A 16,445-nucleotide genomic window follows, 5' to 3' on the forward strand; every position below is an offset into this window, starting at 1 on the left:
CACCTCATACAGATGGGGTGTGGATCCGTCGCCGACATGAGGAGACCACACGACAAACAAGTTTTAAAGCCCGAAGGCATTCGCACAGTGTTCCCACACACGCAGCAATAGCTGAGGGAAAGGCCTTAACAGGCCCAGAGCACAAACCGGATCCGGGGAAAAGGAAAAAACTAACATAGGCGCGCTGGGGTGGGACTTATGTGACCTCGCTGACGTCACGTGCGCGGACGACGCCTGGGCGGAGTCGCGTGATGCCGTCCCCCCGGCGCGCAGGGATGCTGGGCAAAAGGTTTTCCTGATCCAGTCTCACACCTGGGGATAATTCTACGTGTAGGAATCTGCGGCTAGTAGTCTCTATCAGATGTTTAAGGATACTACCACATCCATTTACATCTATTGGTCTATATAGAGTTTCCAATGCCCTGAAGAAGTCCTGTGCCTAAGGACGAAATGAATTTTAACTTTTTGAAAAGTAGTGCAGCTCCGATATAGTTTTTTCATTTTGTTGCCCCTGGTACTAGGTGAGTGCTCTTGGACAGGGGGCACTTTTGGAGAATTGCACACAAGATCACTTCATATTGCCTGACTCGAATTGGTGACTTTTTGTGATTGGTGCCTTATTGATTGCTTTCGGTTCACTTTGCAACTTGTGTGTTTTCACATATCAAAATAATAGTTTTATAAAATTACTTATTTCTTCAAAATGAAATCCAATGTTTTTACTGTTCTCATTTGTTAAGGAAATATATTATCTATATTTTTTAAACTGTTTCTTATATTTGAGAAACTGATTTCCTCAGCCTTTCCTCTACCTTCTCTTCTTTTTCTTTCATCCGGTCTTTTAACCAAAGGGGTGCAAAATTATTTATACCTGCTTAGCTGGTGACATTTTGTGTAGAAAAAGTGCGCATGGTTGATGGGCAGGACTCCGAATTTGCACACCCATAGCTGCCCATTGGTCAGATATGCCGGCAGAATGAAACTTCACAGGTGACGTTTTAGCCAAACCTACAGGACAGCAAATTAATTATGCCTGTTTGACTAGTTATGTTTTGTGTACAAGAACAGCACGTGCATCATGGGGTGGGGGTTATCACACCCCATATTTGCCCAACGGCCAGATCTGCCTTGAAAATTAACAGTCACATGTGACATTTCAGCCAAAAACATGATTTCGATACTGAAAATCTTTAATTGGCAGATGTGTTTGAGCTTCGCAAACCTGAGGAGGGGAAGATTGGGCAGAACTTTCCACCACACAAAAGAAAGGGGGTCCCTCTCTGCGGAACCCCATCTTGAGCGCTTTGTGAAACTGTGGCCCTGTGACTGGAGCCCATGCCCAGGGGTCTCTAACATGCCAGCGTTCTGAATGCGGGCCTGGTAACAGCTTATCACCTCTCCTAAGGGGGAAAGCCTCCCCAAGTCAGCAGACATGTGCGCTGGGAGACCAAAGGAGCATGGAAAGCCCAGGCTGGCATGTGGCTGGGTGTCCTAGCTCCTTGGGACACAGATGGTCAGGTGCCTGGTGCCCATGCCGCACCTCTGGCTAGGGACCTGGTCAGAGTCTTTCACCCTTCCAGGCAGGGGAAGCATCCCAGACCCTGCCCTAGGCATTCGGCAACACCATGAGCTGCTTAATGGAGCCCTGGCCAACTGGAGCCCTTGCCAGGGCCTGGTCACAGCTTTCAGGCTCGAGGTGGAAAAAGGAGTAGTTTGGGACATAAAGGGTGTGTGCCTGAAGTCCCAGGACCCAGCCATCCACAAACAGCTTCACAAAGCTCTCCTTGGGGCTTGTTCGAGTTTGTCAGCATATTCTGGCACAAGAATCCGCCTCTCTATTTCCCCCTTCCGGGCCTGGCACCACTCCGCCATGGGTAGGAACTGGCAGCTCAGTCCATCAGTCTAGTGTTCCTTCGACCTTCCTGGAGACTATGTGGCCATGGATGATTAAACACTTTTCCAGCAGCCTCCTTTGGCGCTGGCCCGTTAGTTGTTTTTTCTTGAATATTAAGCCCCCAAGAATGTGGGGGCTTTCGGAACCCGGGCGAAGATACATGTCAGAGTTCGGACCTCTACCCATCTGGTAAACCAACCACCTACCAGATGGCCCGGGGACTCCTGATGACCAGATGTCCAGGGCCCACGAGAGCCACAGACAAGAAGGTCATGCACAACTTAGACCCATTGAGGAGAAACCGGCATCCATGGGTGGAAAATGGGCACTTGCGATGGTGCATGAGGGCAGCTGTAGGACACCACAGACAGGCACATGTGGCACGCAGTCAGGCACCCGAAACATTCATGCTAGGCCAAACCAGTCCCCGGCCTGCCTCACCAGGGAAGAGGCCAGTGCAGGAAGCTGGATTTTTAAGTAGTGTACCAATGTAGGGGTATACCATGCAAAAAGTCCAGACGACCCTTTACTTTAATAATTCCAAGTGCTCTATTAGTGGTAGTGTGGTCGAACAGTTTAGGCTTATCAAAGGGAAGTGTTGAGCATTTGTTGTACACAGAGAGTCAATAAATGAGAAACACTCTCCCAAAAAATTCTGAGACCAAGTTAGAAAAAGAACAGACTTTTATGTAGTTTTAGACAGCAAGATGCACAAGTTACTACTTGTGTAACGATATATCTGTAAGAGACATTAGTTAGTGATAGATTCCTTATCTTAGAATATCCCCAGGCGTCAGACTGGATCCGGAAAGTTTTGCTAGCAGTACCTCTGCGCGTCGGTCGGTGGCGTCGTGCGGCTCCACGTCTGTCGCTGGCGTCGTAAGCGCCGAGATGACGTCACGGAGACTCCTTAGGTGCCACCCATGCGCGCTGACGTCAGTTCTTTCTTTTTCCACGCCAGCACGCGCAGATCCGGATAGAGTACGTACCTTAGTCACTTTTTGACTACTCTTTTGAGACTTTTGTCTCCCCTTTTTTCTCCTGGTGCACGTAGGGATGCCTGGATTTAAGTCCTGTGGGGCCTGCCGTCGCAAGATGTCGGTGGCGGACCCCCACGATGTTTGCCTCTACTGCCTGGTGACCGACCACGACTCCCGGTCCTGCCGGGACTGTCGGGCCATGGCCCCGAAGGCCTTGAGGGAGCGACGCCGGAAACTACTAGAGGTCCGGCACTCGTCCCAGCGCCGTTCCAGGTCCAGGGACCGTTCCCGGGAACGCTCACGGGGCCGCAGTCGTCGCTCCTCGGGCTCCAAGTCTTCGTCCTTGGATTCTGGTAAGATTCGTGTTCGCTCTTCGACGTCCCCCCGTCGGTCCTCTGATGCAGATGAGGGCACCGCAATGGGGGTGCCGTTCGTTCGGCCTTGCCCCGGTTCCAGGATCGTTTTGTTTCGGCATGGGACCCGCATTGGGAGACGGCGCCGGCCCGACCCCAGCCGGCGCCGTTCACAGCGCCGTTTCCGACGCCGTATGTCCCTTCCCCGGCTCTTCCACCACGGCCGGTTCCTCCTGCAACGGAGGGGGAGGATGACTGGGAGGTGTCCGAGGACCCTCTTGCCCGTCAGTGTGACTCCGAGCAGGACTGCGTGAACAATTTGGAGGACGCCGGCGACCTCTACGTCTCTTCTGACCCGGGGTTTGCCTCTCCCCCGCCTACCATGGAGGAGGGAGCTTCCTATACGATGGTGCTCGGTCGGGCTGCTGAGGTCCTCAACCTCGATCTTCCTGCGGTGGCCCTCAAAACTTATCTCCTCACTGAGGTGCTCCAGACGGTGTCTACCTCGTCGGAGCCACTGCTTCCCTTCAACGATGCCCTCACCGACGTCCTGTTGGGCACTTGGTCGCGGCCGGCCACGGGGGCCCCTGTGAATAAGAATGTCGCCAGGCGTCACCGCCCGGTGACCCCGTGTTTCTGACCACTCATCCCACGCCTGAGAGTCCGGTCATCCAGGCCTCGACGTCGCAGAGTGCCTTTCCCACGGCTCTGCCAGATAAGGACTCTAAGAAGCTGGAACAGTTTGGTAAGCAGTTGTTCTCTTCGGCCAGTTTGGGGCTTCGGTCGGTGAACACCGCCTGCTTATTGGGCCACTATTCCCACGCGGTGTGGGATATGGTTGCTCAGGTGTTGCCTCAGTGTCCTGAGGAGGTCCATGCTGTGCGTTCCCAGGCGGTCGCTGAGGGTAAGGATTCGGCTAAGTTCGCCATTCGGTGTGTTTTGGACACCGCTGACTCGTTGGGCAGGGCGATTTCTACTACTGTGGAGCTGCGTTGCGTTGCCACGACTGGTTGCGATCTACTGGGTTCTCGCCCGATGTCCAGAGCTCGTTCATGGACATGCCCTTCGCTGGCACTCGCCTGTTTGGCGATAAGGCCAACAGTGCACTGGAGTGTTTTAAGGACTCGCGGGCCACGGGCAAGTCCTTGGGTCTTTCCACAAAGAGCCCGGCTACTCCTGGTTTTCGTTCCTTTTGAGACCAAGGCAGGGGCGCTCAGGCACGTTCCTTCAGCAAGCCTGTGCCGAACCAGCCTCAGCGCGGCCGCGGATGCGGCTTCCGCAGGGGTGGCTCTGAAAATCAGCGTGGGGGACAGTCTACCTCCACCCCTGCTGCTTCTCCCTCCAAACCTTCCTAATCCGAGCTTTGTGGAGCCAGTGGGTGGCAGGATTCGTCATCACCTCCCCCACTGGCACACTATCACATCGGACAAGTGGGTGTTGCAGATCATCCGCAAGGGTTACTCCCTTCCCTTCAAGTCCACCCCTCCAGCCATGCCACCTCGGTACCACCGCATGTCGGGGGAACACCTGGCGACTCTCCAGCAGGAAGTTGCGGCCCTATTGGCCAAGGGGGCCATCGAGTGCGTCCCTGGGCCAGAAGTAGGGAATGGTTGTTAATCCCACTACTTTCTAATCCCCAAGAAGGACAAAGGGGGTCTGCGTCCCATCTTGGACCTCCGGGACATCAACCGCTTCCTCCAGAAGGAGAAGTTCCAAATGCTGACTGGCTCAGGTCTTGGCTGCCCTCGACCCTGGAGACTGGATGGTAGCGTTGGACTTGCAGGACGCATATTTTCACATTCTTGCAGGACATTTGTTAGGCAGCTACATGGGCTTTGCTGCACACGTTTACCAAGCATTACTGTCTTGACAGTCAAGTCCGGACAGACGGCTTCTTTGGCCGTTCTGTTCTCCGTAACATTCTGGTGTAATCTTGTTCGCAGACTCACCTCCGGTTGGTATTACTGGAGGTAGAAGCAGCGGGGGCGGAGGTGGACTGACCCCCACGCTGATTCCCAGACCCGCCCCTGCGGAAACCGCATCTGCGCTGAGGCTGGTTCTGCACAGGCTTGCTGAAGGAACGTGCCTGGGCGCCCCTTCCGTGGCCACGAAAGGAACGAAAACCAGGAGTGGCTGGGGCTTTTGTGGAAAAACCTAAGGACTTGGCCGTAGCCCGAGAGACCTTAAAACGCTCCAGCGCACTGTCGGCCTTATCGCCAAACAGGCAAGTGCCATCTCAACCAGGCGTGGCGACGAAGCGCCACAGTCGTAGAAATTGCCCTACCTAGTGAGTCCGCGGTGTCCAAACCACACCGAATGGCGAATTTAGCCACATCTTTACCCTCGGCAACAGCTTGAGACAGCACAGCTTGTGTCTCTTCAGGACACTGAGGCAACACCTGTGCAACGGCATCCCACATTGCATTGGAATATCAGCCCAATAGGCATGAGGTGTTCACCAACCGCAGCCCTAAGCTGGCCGAAGAGAACAACCGCTTGCCGAACTGCTCCAGCTTCTTAGAGTCCTTATCCGGCGGAGCCGTGGGAAAGGCACTCTGGGACGTCAAAGCTTGGATGACCAGGCTCTCGGGCGTAGGATGAGTGGTCAGAAAGGCAGGGTCACCCGGCGCCGGGCGATGACGCCTGGCGACATTCTTATCCACAGGGGCCCCTGTGGCTAGCTGCGACCAAGTGCCCAGTAAGTCGTCAGTGAGGGCGTCATTAAATGGCAGCAGGGGCTCCGACAAAGTGGACGCCGTCTGGAACACCTCAGTGAGGAGATTAGTCTTGAGGGCTACCGTAGGGAGATCAAGGTGGAGGACCTCAGCGGCCCGACGGAGCACCATCGTGTATGAAGCGCCCCCCTCCATGGTAGGCGGAGGAGAGGCAAACCCCGGGTCAGAGGAGAGATCAAGGCCGGCAGCCTCCTCTAACTCATCCGCCCAGTCCTGCTCGGAGTCACACTGACGAGCAAGAGGGTCCTCGGACCCCTCCCAGTCGTCCTCCACCTTCGCCGTATGTGGGACAGACTGCGGCGGCAGGGCAGGGACCGGGAAAGAAACAAATGGCGCCGGGAACAGCGCCGGATGGGGCAGAACCGGCGCCGTGTCCCAATGCGGATCCCAGGTAGGGACAAAATTGTCCGGGAACCTGGGCAGGTGCAGAACAAATGGCATCCACTGGAGCCGAGGGTGGCGCTGGGGCCAGAGCCGGCAGCGCGGGACCTAGTGGCGCCATGGCCGGAGCCAGCGGTGCAGGATCGCGCGGAGCCGCCGGCGGCGCCAACAGCCCGACAGGATCCTGACACGGGACCGTGAGGCCCAACGGCGCGCCTGGGGGAGCCCGAGGACTAAACAGGCGGTCCATGGTAGCAAGAAATTCTTCCACCTGTGCGGGAATCGCCGACGGACCCGGTTAAGGTGGGTAGGCCGCGGGACTCCCGGGCTCCTAAGGAGCCGCAGGGGCAGAACCTCTGTACCTCTCGTCCGCATCCGGGGATCGACGGGGGGACGTCAGAGAGCGACAACGCTTCTTCTACTTCTTTTTGTGACGTCTCTTACCCGAATCCGAGGGTGAAGACTTGGAGCCCGAGGAGCGATGATGGTGGCCCCGCAAGCATTCCCCGGAGCGGCCCCTGGACCGTGAACGGCACGGGGATGAGTGTCGGACCTCAAACAGCTTCCGGCGCCGCTCCCTCAAGGCCTTCGGGGCCATGGCCAAACAGTCCATACAGGACCGGGAGTCTTGGTCGTTCTCCAGGCAGTAGAGACAGACATTGTGGGGGTCCGCCACCACAATATTGCGACGGCAGGCCCCACAAGACTTAAAACCAGGCATCCCTACGTGCACTAGAGTAGACTCGAACTTACAGGAGACAAAAAGTCTCAAAAAGATAGTCAAAAAGTGACTAGGGTACGTGCTCTAACCGGATCTACGCTTACTGGCGCGGAAAAAGAAAGAACTGACGTCAGCGCGCATGGGTGGCGCCTAAGTAGTCCCTGTGACGTCATCTCGGCGCTTACGACGCCAGCGACGGATGCGGAGCCGCACGACGCCACCTACCGACGCACAGGGGTACTGCTGAAGAGAAACTTTTCCGGATCCAGTCGGACGTCTGGAGATATTCTAAGGTAGGAAATCTATCTCTAACGTGTCTCTTTCAGATCTTCGGGATCAGGCAAGTATTTTTGGTGTCATCAGTTTTACAGAGAGAAAACAGTCAAAATAGCAGAGCTGTTAGATTTGAAGCATGAGCCTCGAAGGTGGTAATGTTATCCTATGGGAGGAAAAGACATGTACTGCAAACATATACTTGCAAGCGGTTGTAGAAGGGGCCCTTTAGGAAGTGCTTGGGGGCCAAGCCAGAGTTGCTGGTCACGATGGTAGCCTCGAGTGCGGTTAAAGTTTAAAGGGATCTGTCAAAAAAACAGAGGCTGCAAAAGGGGACTTGGGGATAAGCCGGGCAGAAACCCCGGGGGGGGGGGCTCGGTTCGTGAGGATCTCTGGAGTAAGGAGACGCAGTTGGTTTCTGTGAACCCATTAACTGTGGAGCTTGGGTGCAGAGGTGTTTGGCTGGCTGGCCGGCCACTGGCGTTGGAGGATCGCACAGTTCTTGGGTGGACCTGGAAAGAGAAAGTAAGCAAGACAGCAGGGCCACTCTTGGTGTAGGCATTGTTGGTTCTGAAGTCCCTCCTTGGAGGCGGTGGTGTTTGGGCTGGACATTCACCAAGCCTTGGTTGCAGCAAATGCTCCAGTACTGAGGGTATTGGTGCAGGGTGGCTCCTGTAGGTTCTAGCATCTCGAAACTCACTGGTTAGATGGAGCTGATCTCTTGGAACCATTGTGATCACCTTCTGGGGAGAAGTTTCAACGGTAGGCCTGATGTCTAGCAAAATGAAGAACCGGGCATGTGCGGCAGGAATCCTGCAGATGCATGGGCATGGCTCCTCAACCACAAAGGAGATACTCTGTATTGGACAGTCCTCCCAAGACATAGGAGAATGCACAGCTTTTGGACGAGCGGGGTCGCTGCAATTGTCGAGGTTCCAATAGCAAGGCAGGGTTTGGATCCAAGTTCAGGGTAAGTCCTCAGTTCTTGTGGCGACTGCTCTTATTTGTCTTTTTTCCATTCCCAGGTAGACACATCTGATTTCCTGGTGTCAGGGAGACCCCAATATACTGAATTTAGGGGTGTTTAGGGAAGTGTAAGGTAGTAGCCAATGGGCTACTTATCCTGGGGGTGACTACACCCCCTATATGACCACTTCCTGTGGAGAGTGGGCATAATCCTGACCCAGAGTTTCTAGTTTTGGCAAATCCAAAATGGTCAAACCCTTTCTTTGCTGTCCACTTCAGCTGGCCCACTTTAGGAGTGTGCCTAATCTGAAAGTGCAGTACATCTACTATCTAATTTCCCACCTGCTTTGGTGCAAAATGGGACCCAGGTCAGGGAGGTGGGGTTCCCCAGGTCTTGGGGGAAGCCGTTGTCGAATATCAAAGGCAACAGAGGCATTGAAGCCTCTGGCCTTGAGATGCTAACTCACTAGCCGCCCTGCTGGAGGAGTTACCACCTTTCTCCAGGGCAGGCATTGTTTCTGGCCTCTGAGAGAAAGGGTTCTCACCTACAGGGGGGGTCAGTAACCAGTCTGTGGTGGCAGGCTGGACAATACCAATCAACCAACACATAAGATGACTTGTTGGTTTTCAGGGGCAACTCTAAGGTCCCCTGGGTGCATGTCACAATAGATATGATACTGGCATCAGTATAGATTTATTGAGATGAGGTGTTTGATACTACACACCATTATTTTCAGTGAAGCCATTATGTAGCTGGGTAACTCGTAATGGCCAGTGCCCAGTATATATACTTAAGACGGCTTCCTGATCACTTGCAATGTCTCAGTAATGGAACTAGACATCAGAGGGGCATAACAGCTCCTGCAGATGTGCCCTCACATGCAATATAATGCAGACTGCCTCAGGGCTCTCAGGCCTGCTGTTGGGGTGACTTGCATGCAAGACATACAGTGTACCTGGGCATTGCACACAGGGAGTGTGCAACATCGTGTATTCCGAAAGGCTTGCAACTTTTGACCCTTTGGATGGCATAATACATGCTGCAGACCCTCTTTAGTACCCATGTCCTGGGTACCATAGGTACCATTTTCCAGGGACTTACATGGGGTGCTAAAGTCCTTGCCAGGTGGGGTACAATTGAGAATGTGTAGGAAAGTGCCCCTTTTTGCATGGTTACCCCCCACTTTTTGCCTGACACTTGATGCACTTTGACTTGATGTGCCCAGGGTCCCTGCCAATCCCAGGGGTTGTGTTCTTTCCCAAAGCTGTACCTTTATACCCACAATTTGCACCTCTCTGGCCACAGGTAAGTCACTTGTAAAAGGTACCATGGGTACCAAGGGCACTGTGACCACGGAAGGCCTCTAAGGGCTGCAGATCCTATTGTGCCACCCTTAGTGGCCCTGTACCTTACCCCCACACACTGCCATTGCAGGCTGCCTCTTTTGATGCAGAGAAAAGGGAAGAGTCAACACGGCACACATCCCAGTGTGCCATGCCTGAAAACCACTGCCTGTGGCCTAGGTAAGCCACCCCTCTAGCAGGGTACACTAGACCACAGGTGAGGGTGCAGTTGCATGAGCCCTGGTGTGGTTCTTGAATGGCTACCTGCCATTTGACACCACCAGAGAGCAGAGGCCCTCTACCCAGGGGTCCACAAACCTTGTGGACCCCTGGGTAGAAACAAAGCCTATCCTGGGCAGAGGTGTCATGCCTCCTCCCCTAGGATGGGCTGGGTACACGAAGGGGAAGCTTCAAAGGCCTGCCACCTTTACGAGCAGACCCTGCCTTTTGCTGCCCCCAGCAACTGGCTCCCCCCAGTTCTGACCCCCACTTTGGGAGGGATAATCAGTGGGAAAACCAATTGAGGAAGAGAGGGGTGCCCACCATCACCAACCCCCAACCCTCAGGTGGGGGAGAAGAGGTGAAGCACACATCTCAGTCCCATGCATTTTGAAGATGAGGTGACACAGCCAATTAGAGACTCATGCCCCCCACTGGAGGGTGGCATAATAGGGGATGTACTCACCCCAAGAAGGGACCTATTGGTCCCGACCTGCACACCCCTGTAAAGCCCCTAAATTTAGTATTTAGGGGCGTCCCTGAACCTTGTCTCCTCAGATATGAGAAAGAAGGACTGAAGAGCCATGCTGAAGAAGAGGACTCCAACTGCTTTAGCTCCAGCCCTACATGCCTGTCCTGACTTCGACTTGCAAACCGCGAAATCATGGTGTGTCCAGCAGCCGCCCAGAGGACCTGCTCTGTTTTCACCAAACTGACTGTCTCCCGTGAGCACCGGATTTGCTCACTCCAAGACAGAACCCGGATCCAGGTGGCTCTGCAATTCTGCAGCCAACACCCACGGCCCAAGTTCGAGTGGCCCAACACCACTAGGTGATCTCCCCAGCAATCCTGACTGGGGTCTTGGTGATCCCTGACCTACCTTGAGCTCCATACTGATGCCTGAAGCCTCAACCTGAGGGGTTTCCCCGACCATAGCTGGTAAGAAGATCCGATGCCTAAAGACACCTCTGCACTCGACGCCCCACGCCCTTGGGTGGTCCAACCGCCGGTGTTCAGGCATCCATCAAGAACCCAACTTACCTCTCCTGCTGGCGGTCGCCTTCAGGAAACCTCCTTGCCCGTGCCTGCAGCTTTTCTTCCAATCCAGAGATCTCTATTGAAGACCTTCTTGGCACTCTGCTTGTGGCCGCCTCCGTGCTGCTAGTGGTGCAGCTCCTGCAACGATTGTTGGTCCCTGCAGTGCTGATCCTAACCCCAGGAGCTTTGCCTCCACAACCGAGAGGCCTGTTCGTAAGCAGCCCCCAGCCAGCGGCCCCCTAGCCCCATTGGCTAACATTTGGCCTCTGCACTCTGCACCCGGCCGCTCTAGTGCCAATGGTGGTGTGAATTGAGTTCATAATGAACCTTGGGGAACCTTGGTTCTAAACCCAAAAACCTATTCTTACAGGTCATTAACTTACCTGCAAACCGATAACCTTCTTTTCTCCCATAGGAACCCATGTTATAGATTTCCTTCCAAACATTGTGAAGAACTGTTTTTGTATGAAAGAAAAGTAACTGTGCTTTAAACAAAAAACTGTTATACTTACCTGTGTTTTGAAAGATCCATGAGGGGATATATAGGCATATCACCCCGAGTAGTTGAAGTAATTAAAAAGTAATCTAAAAGTAATCAAAATTAATTTCACTGTATTCTAAACTGCTTTGAAAGCCAATACAAACCTGTAATGATTCCAATTCCATTCACTGTTGCATTTCCTTGTAAGGTTTAGCATTTGAAAGTATATTCTACTTGCCTGTGCCAAGTCCTGCTTGGTTCTAGAAATAAATCCAAGTATACTTTTTTTTATACTTACCTAATTGGTCTGGATTCTGTCTCTGAGTGTGTGCCATCAGTTCTTGCCTGAGAGAACGTAATAAATGCTTAACAGACCATCCTGATAAGATTAACTGCTCGACCAAACTACCATGAAGAGAGCTGTTAGTGATTATCTAATTTAGCCTCTGCCATACCTCTGGGGATCCTCTGGACTCTGTGCACACTATACCTTACTTTGGTATAGTATATTCAGCACCCAGCCGTCTTGCGTTATGTTTTGCCACTCTGCCAGGTATTGTTGTATGCTTCCTCCCACCGGAGTGGGAAACAGAATGGGGGAGGGGAGAAGCGGGGGCGAGTAGTAATTCATGGCTTCAATCCGGAAGGCTGTTTGCCCCCTTGAGCAGTTTGTTGGGTAGACCTACCTCTAGGCTGCGTTCATTGGTACGACTGATAGGGACGTTGGTGCTGTTGCTGCGCAGCGCTTCACTGGTGGTCCCAATGCCATTGAGAGGTTTGACCCTTCTGGGAATAGAAGCAGCGTTGACATGGCCGGAAAGATTTCCTCTGTTACCTGGGTCTTTCTAAGCAGACATCCTTGAGAGTGTCTATTTTTGTCTTCATCCATGCCATTTCCTCATCAGCATGAGCCCCAAACAGAGTGGCTCCAGAGATTCAAAATTCTTTGCTATGACTCTGGCTTGAGGAATGTTAGGCAAAGTCAGGAGGGTCTTCAATGACAGACGCTGTGGCAGGACTCATGACCTGCTAATAAGGAGAAGTCTGCTGTAGCACTAATGACCTGATTTGAGTCTTCCCTCTTATCTCTATGGAGATGTTAAACAAACTGGTTCATGGATTCCCACAGTGCTCATATCTGCCTAGTAGGACAGTAGCGCTGGGTGCTTTAATGGAGGTTGCTGCTGTGCCGTACATCTTTCGACTTAGTTTCCAATTTTCGATTCTCCTTATCAAGAGGAACCATAGAAGTGGGAGAAGAGGCATATTGTTTCTTTGCCACCACGATGATCACATAGTCTGGTGTAGGATTTGTGCGGAGGAAAGCTGGACCCTGCTCCGGAGAGGGGTAATTTTTGCAGAACCTGGAGGGTGCTGTCTTAACCTAGGCTGGTTTTAGAAACAGATCCATAGCCGGTTCAAGGAGACCTGGTACTAGAGGCAGCAAGGGTCTAGATGCTGATCTCTGTTGCAGAGTCTCGCAAATGACCGATGTAGTCCATGTTGGAGTCACCATAGGTATATTGAGTTTTGTTGCTCCTCCCACAAGAACGTCTTGGAATGTGGTGACATCATCTACGTGGAGGTGGAGAGTCAGACAGTGCTGGAGACTAACATCCAGTAGAAGTGGAGGATCGTGTCTGAGAGCGTAAGTGATGATGATGATGTCAATGATGATGATGTCAATGATGATGGGAGAGCCTAGAAGAAGTAGAATGCACCGTGAGCTATGACGATGGTGCCTATTATGGTGGCGCGATATGTAATGCGATCTTCTTGAAGTGACTGGCACCTGTGGTGGACCCAACGGTGAAGGTGGACCTGCATGTCGACGGTCAGCACCGATGGCGTCTCCACTTTGGAGTAAGCCTCGATGTCCATCTTCGCAGTTGCCTCGACAGCGACCGCGATGCCGAGCGAGATCTGTGGGTTGACGGAGCAATGGACGACATTGACAGACCTGGCCTTGACGCTGATCTTCGGCACTTGCTCGACATCGTACGTTAGATAGACGTGAACAGTTCAGTGCCGTACCTCTCCTCTTTGTCGACCAGGACCGATGCAGATTTTGTGCCATTTATTTTCTTGGCACGCCCTCCAGAGGCAGATGACAAAGGCCTGGTAGAGACCTGACCCTCTCCATGCCCTGAGGTCCCACCGTCAGATTGTGTCTGTAGTCTTATTCGCTCCTCTGTTCTGTGACTCTAAGAGTAACAGGCAACTTTCACAACACTCGCCTACTTGTGGGTGCAGGGGAGATGGGAGAAAGGCATGGAGTCTGCCTCCAAAAAGAGAGTGTTTTCAGGCATTCAGCGTATGAGCCCCACCTCACTGCACTAGTGGGGGGGGGGGGGAAGTGGCTCCCAAGGCAGCACCCTAACCCTAGGACCAGGTAACCAGGTACCTGCAACGAGGGAAGGCTGCCTCACCTGCATGTGGCCCTTCACCACCTACCAGGGTACAGGGGTCAACCCTTGATCGTGGAGAGTCCCTCGCCTACACAGCAGCTCCAAGCTATCATGGCTGGCTGGCTGGTGCCCTTGGCAAGGTGCAGTTGGAGAAGAGACCACTACTCTTTCTCGGAATCCATTCACACCGGGCGACAGAGGTGAAAGTTTGAACTAATGTATCTAACCCCTTGCAGACTTAGCTGGTCTTGAAGCTCCAAATGGGCCCTCATTGGGACTTCAAGGACAGCTCAGCATTTGGAGTCACATCTTGATTGTTTTCTTTACTTATGAACGTGTCAGTTTCTTTATTTTTCCAAGCAAAACATCACCAGTGACGGTGGTGTAACAAATTTTGCACACACCACTGTGGAGTTATTTTGCACATCCCTACTTATAACTTGGCTCCTACTCAATATTACATATTTATTGATATATATATATATATATATATATATATATATATATTCACTTCATTATACTTCATATGTATTTAACTTAACTTTACATTAATAAATTCTCTTGGAAAACTTAAAAAAATTACTCCAGTGTATTTTGTTTACTGTGGACTGAAAACTGGCTGAAATTAAGTAATTTGCATTGAACATCATTGGTACTGGTACGCTAGTTTTAGCTCAACACGGAATTTGCACCATCTGTCAGACAAAATGCTGTGACTGACCATTATACACTGGAGAAAGTTGTCTCTAAAAGCAATTAGGATTATAAGAACTTTAGTAGGGGTCAAGCAGACTTCAAATTTTTCACAGTAACAGAGGTAGCTACTGCATATACGTTTGGATCTGCTCTTCTAAGTTTTAAGCTTAATTTTTTGGATTAAGTAACATCGTGTTTCATATCCTGTTGGAGCTAATGTTTTTGGCCTTAGTTGATCTTTGCGTTGTACACTGTTAATTATTTAATTGATTATACTTTTCTCTTGCATTTTTCTTTGTAAAAAACAAAAAAAGGCTGAACATACGTATGTGGCAGTCACACAATAAAAAATAGAAATGTTAAATTTAGTTCAACATTAAACAGAAAGCACTGAAAAGAATATATTTTATTTTCACCTGGCAGTTCAAAGTCAGTCCACTTTTGTGGTGATCCACTGAAAACGTGCCTATCTTGAAGGAAATCTCTGGTGCTGGAGATCAGCAACTCATCACAGCCATCTTCTGTATTACACTGAGGGTCAAATTTGACTGAAAGGTAGATAGCACCAGGTATATGGACTTTATCCTAAACAAAATAAAACGATGATATTAAAATGTAATGCACCAGTTCCAATGTATCATACAGTGATAGCAAGAGCCTTCTACTAAATTGTTAATTTCGCGTTTGAATATTTAACGCCTTAAATACTGATGCTTCCTAGACAACCGACCCCCTCCCTTTAAATCCTCCACCTCACCCTCACTCAAGTGGTAAACCCTTTTTTGACGTTCGGGGCAGTTTAATCCTTCAGAACCTTTTTTCCCACAAAAGTAATCCAGGTCAAATGTGCCTGCTTTTTTCCTCTACATGCTGTAAATTCAAAAGATAGCACAAGTTTGGGGATTACCCTGAAGGAACTGAGGAGATGGACAAAATGTAGCAAATTGTATTTTTTTTTAATGTGCCGTACAAAAAAGTATGAAATCATTTTCCTAGGAAAGGGATCAACAAAAATGTTGCTGTGTTAAGATTCTCTTTTCCCAGATTTCAGGAATAGACACAAACCATTTTTTACCAGTTTGTTTTAAAGGGTAGTCATTTTTTTTACTATTTTTGTTGTGTCTACCTAACTTGCAGCTTATGGTGCAAACAGGTACGATACTCTCAAAAGCTATACATTTCTGAAAAGGAGACAGATTTGGATTCAGGAAGGGTCTTTTGTGTGGAATGTTTAAGGTTTTCAGAAAGAAACTAAAGGTTGCAATCAACAACTAATAAAAAAAAGTAGGAAAAACAGAAAAAGGTGATAATGTATTCATCTCTAAGTTTTTGCAATTATGGCGTTGACACAAGTAATATACAGTTAGTTCTTTGACTCTTCTGAACGCAAAGATATGTAGTGTTTGTTGGTTTCCAAAAACAAGCCATACCTAGAGCCATCAAATAGGCTGCAGTGTATAATTTTGCATTGTGTACCAACCATGCATCAATTTGTATGGTAAAATCAAAGGAATGGGGAACATGTGAACCTATGTATTTCTGACATGTGCCCCAAAAATTAGTTTAGGAATAATGGTGTTGTACAACTCTGAGTTCGGTGTTACCCATATTGGTGTGTGATTGATTCAGGGAGCGTGTTACAAAATGTGCTCCTTCTTGGACATTGGCTTACATTTAGTAGCAAAAATGGAGACAAAATCAATTGATAGTGTCAAATGTCTTACTATTTTGTGTTTCCACTCTTCTCCCGATAAACCCAGTAACCCAATCAAGGAAACTTACCAACTCCATACATTTCTGAAAACTACACACCCAGTGAAGTCGAGGGTAGTGTGATTCGCACGTTTACCACTGTTTGCTTACACATCAATCCCATGCAAATGTCAGTCTTTGGCTAAAATCACAGATTTTCCTCACTTATCTATGGGGAAAAGTTCCAGAATCTGCAGGGATCCA

General features: G+C 50.6%; 1 protein-coding gene across 2 annotated transcripts in view; it reads right to left on the reverse strand.

Moving 5' to 3' along the window:
• Positions 1-16,445, reverse strand: part of ZZEF1 (zinc finger ZZ-type and EF-hand domain containing 1) — a 1,433,434-nt gene that overhangs the window by 159,210 nt on the left and 1,257,779 nt on the right. For both annotated transcript variants that reach the window (XM_085649580.1, XM_085649579.1), the window contains one exon: positions 14,906-15,074. In XM_085649580.1, the coding sequence (XP_085505706.1) occupies positions 14,906-15,074 (169 nt within the window). The remainder of the gene's footprint in view (positions 1-14,905; positions 15,075-16,445) is intronic.

This window comes from Triturus cristatus, chromosome 3_2 (assembly GCF_964204655.1).
Source record: "Triturus cristatus chromosome 3_2, aTriCri1.1, whole genome shotgun sequence".
Lineage (NCBI taxonomy): Eukaryota > Metazoa > Chordata > Amphibia > Caudata > Salamandridae > Triturus > Triturus cristatus.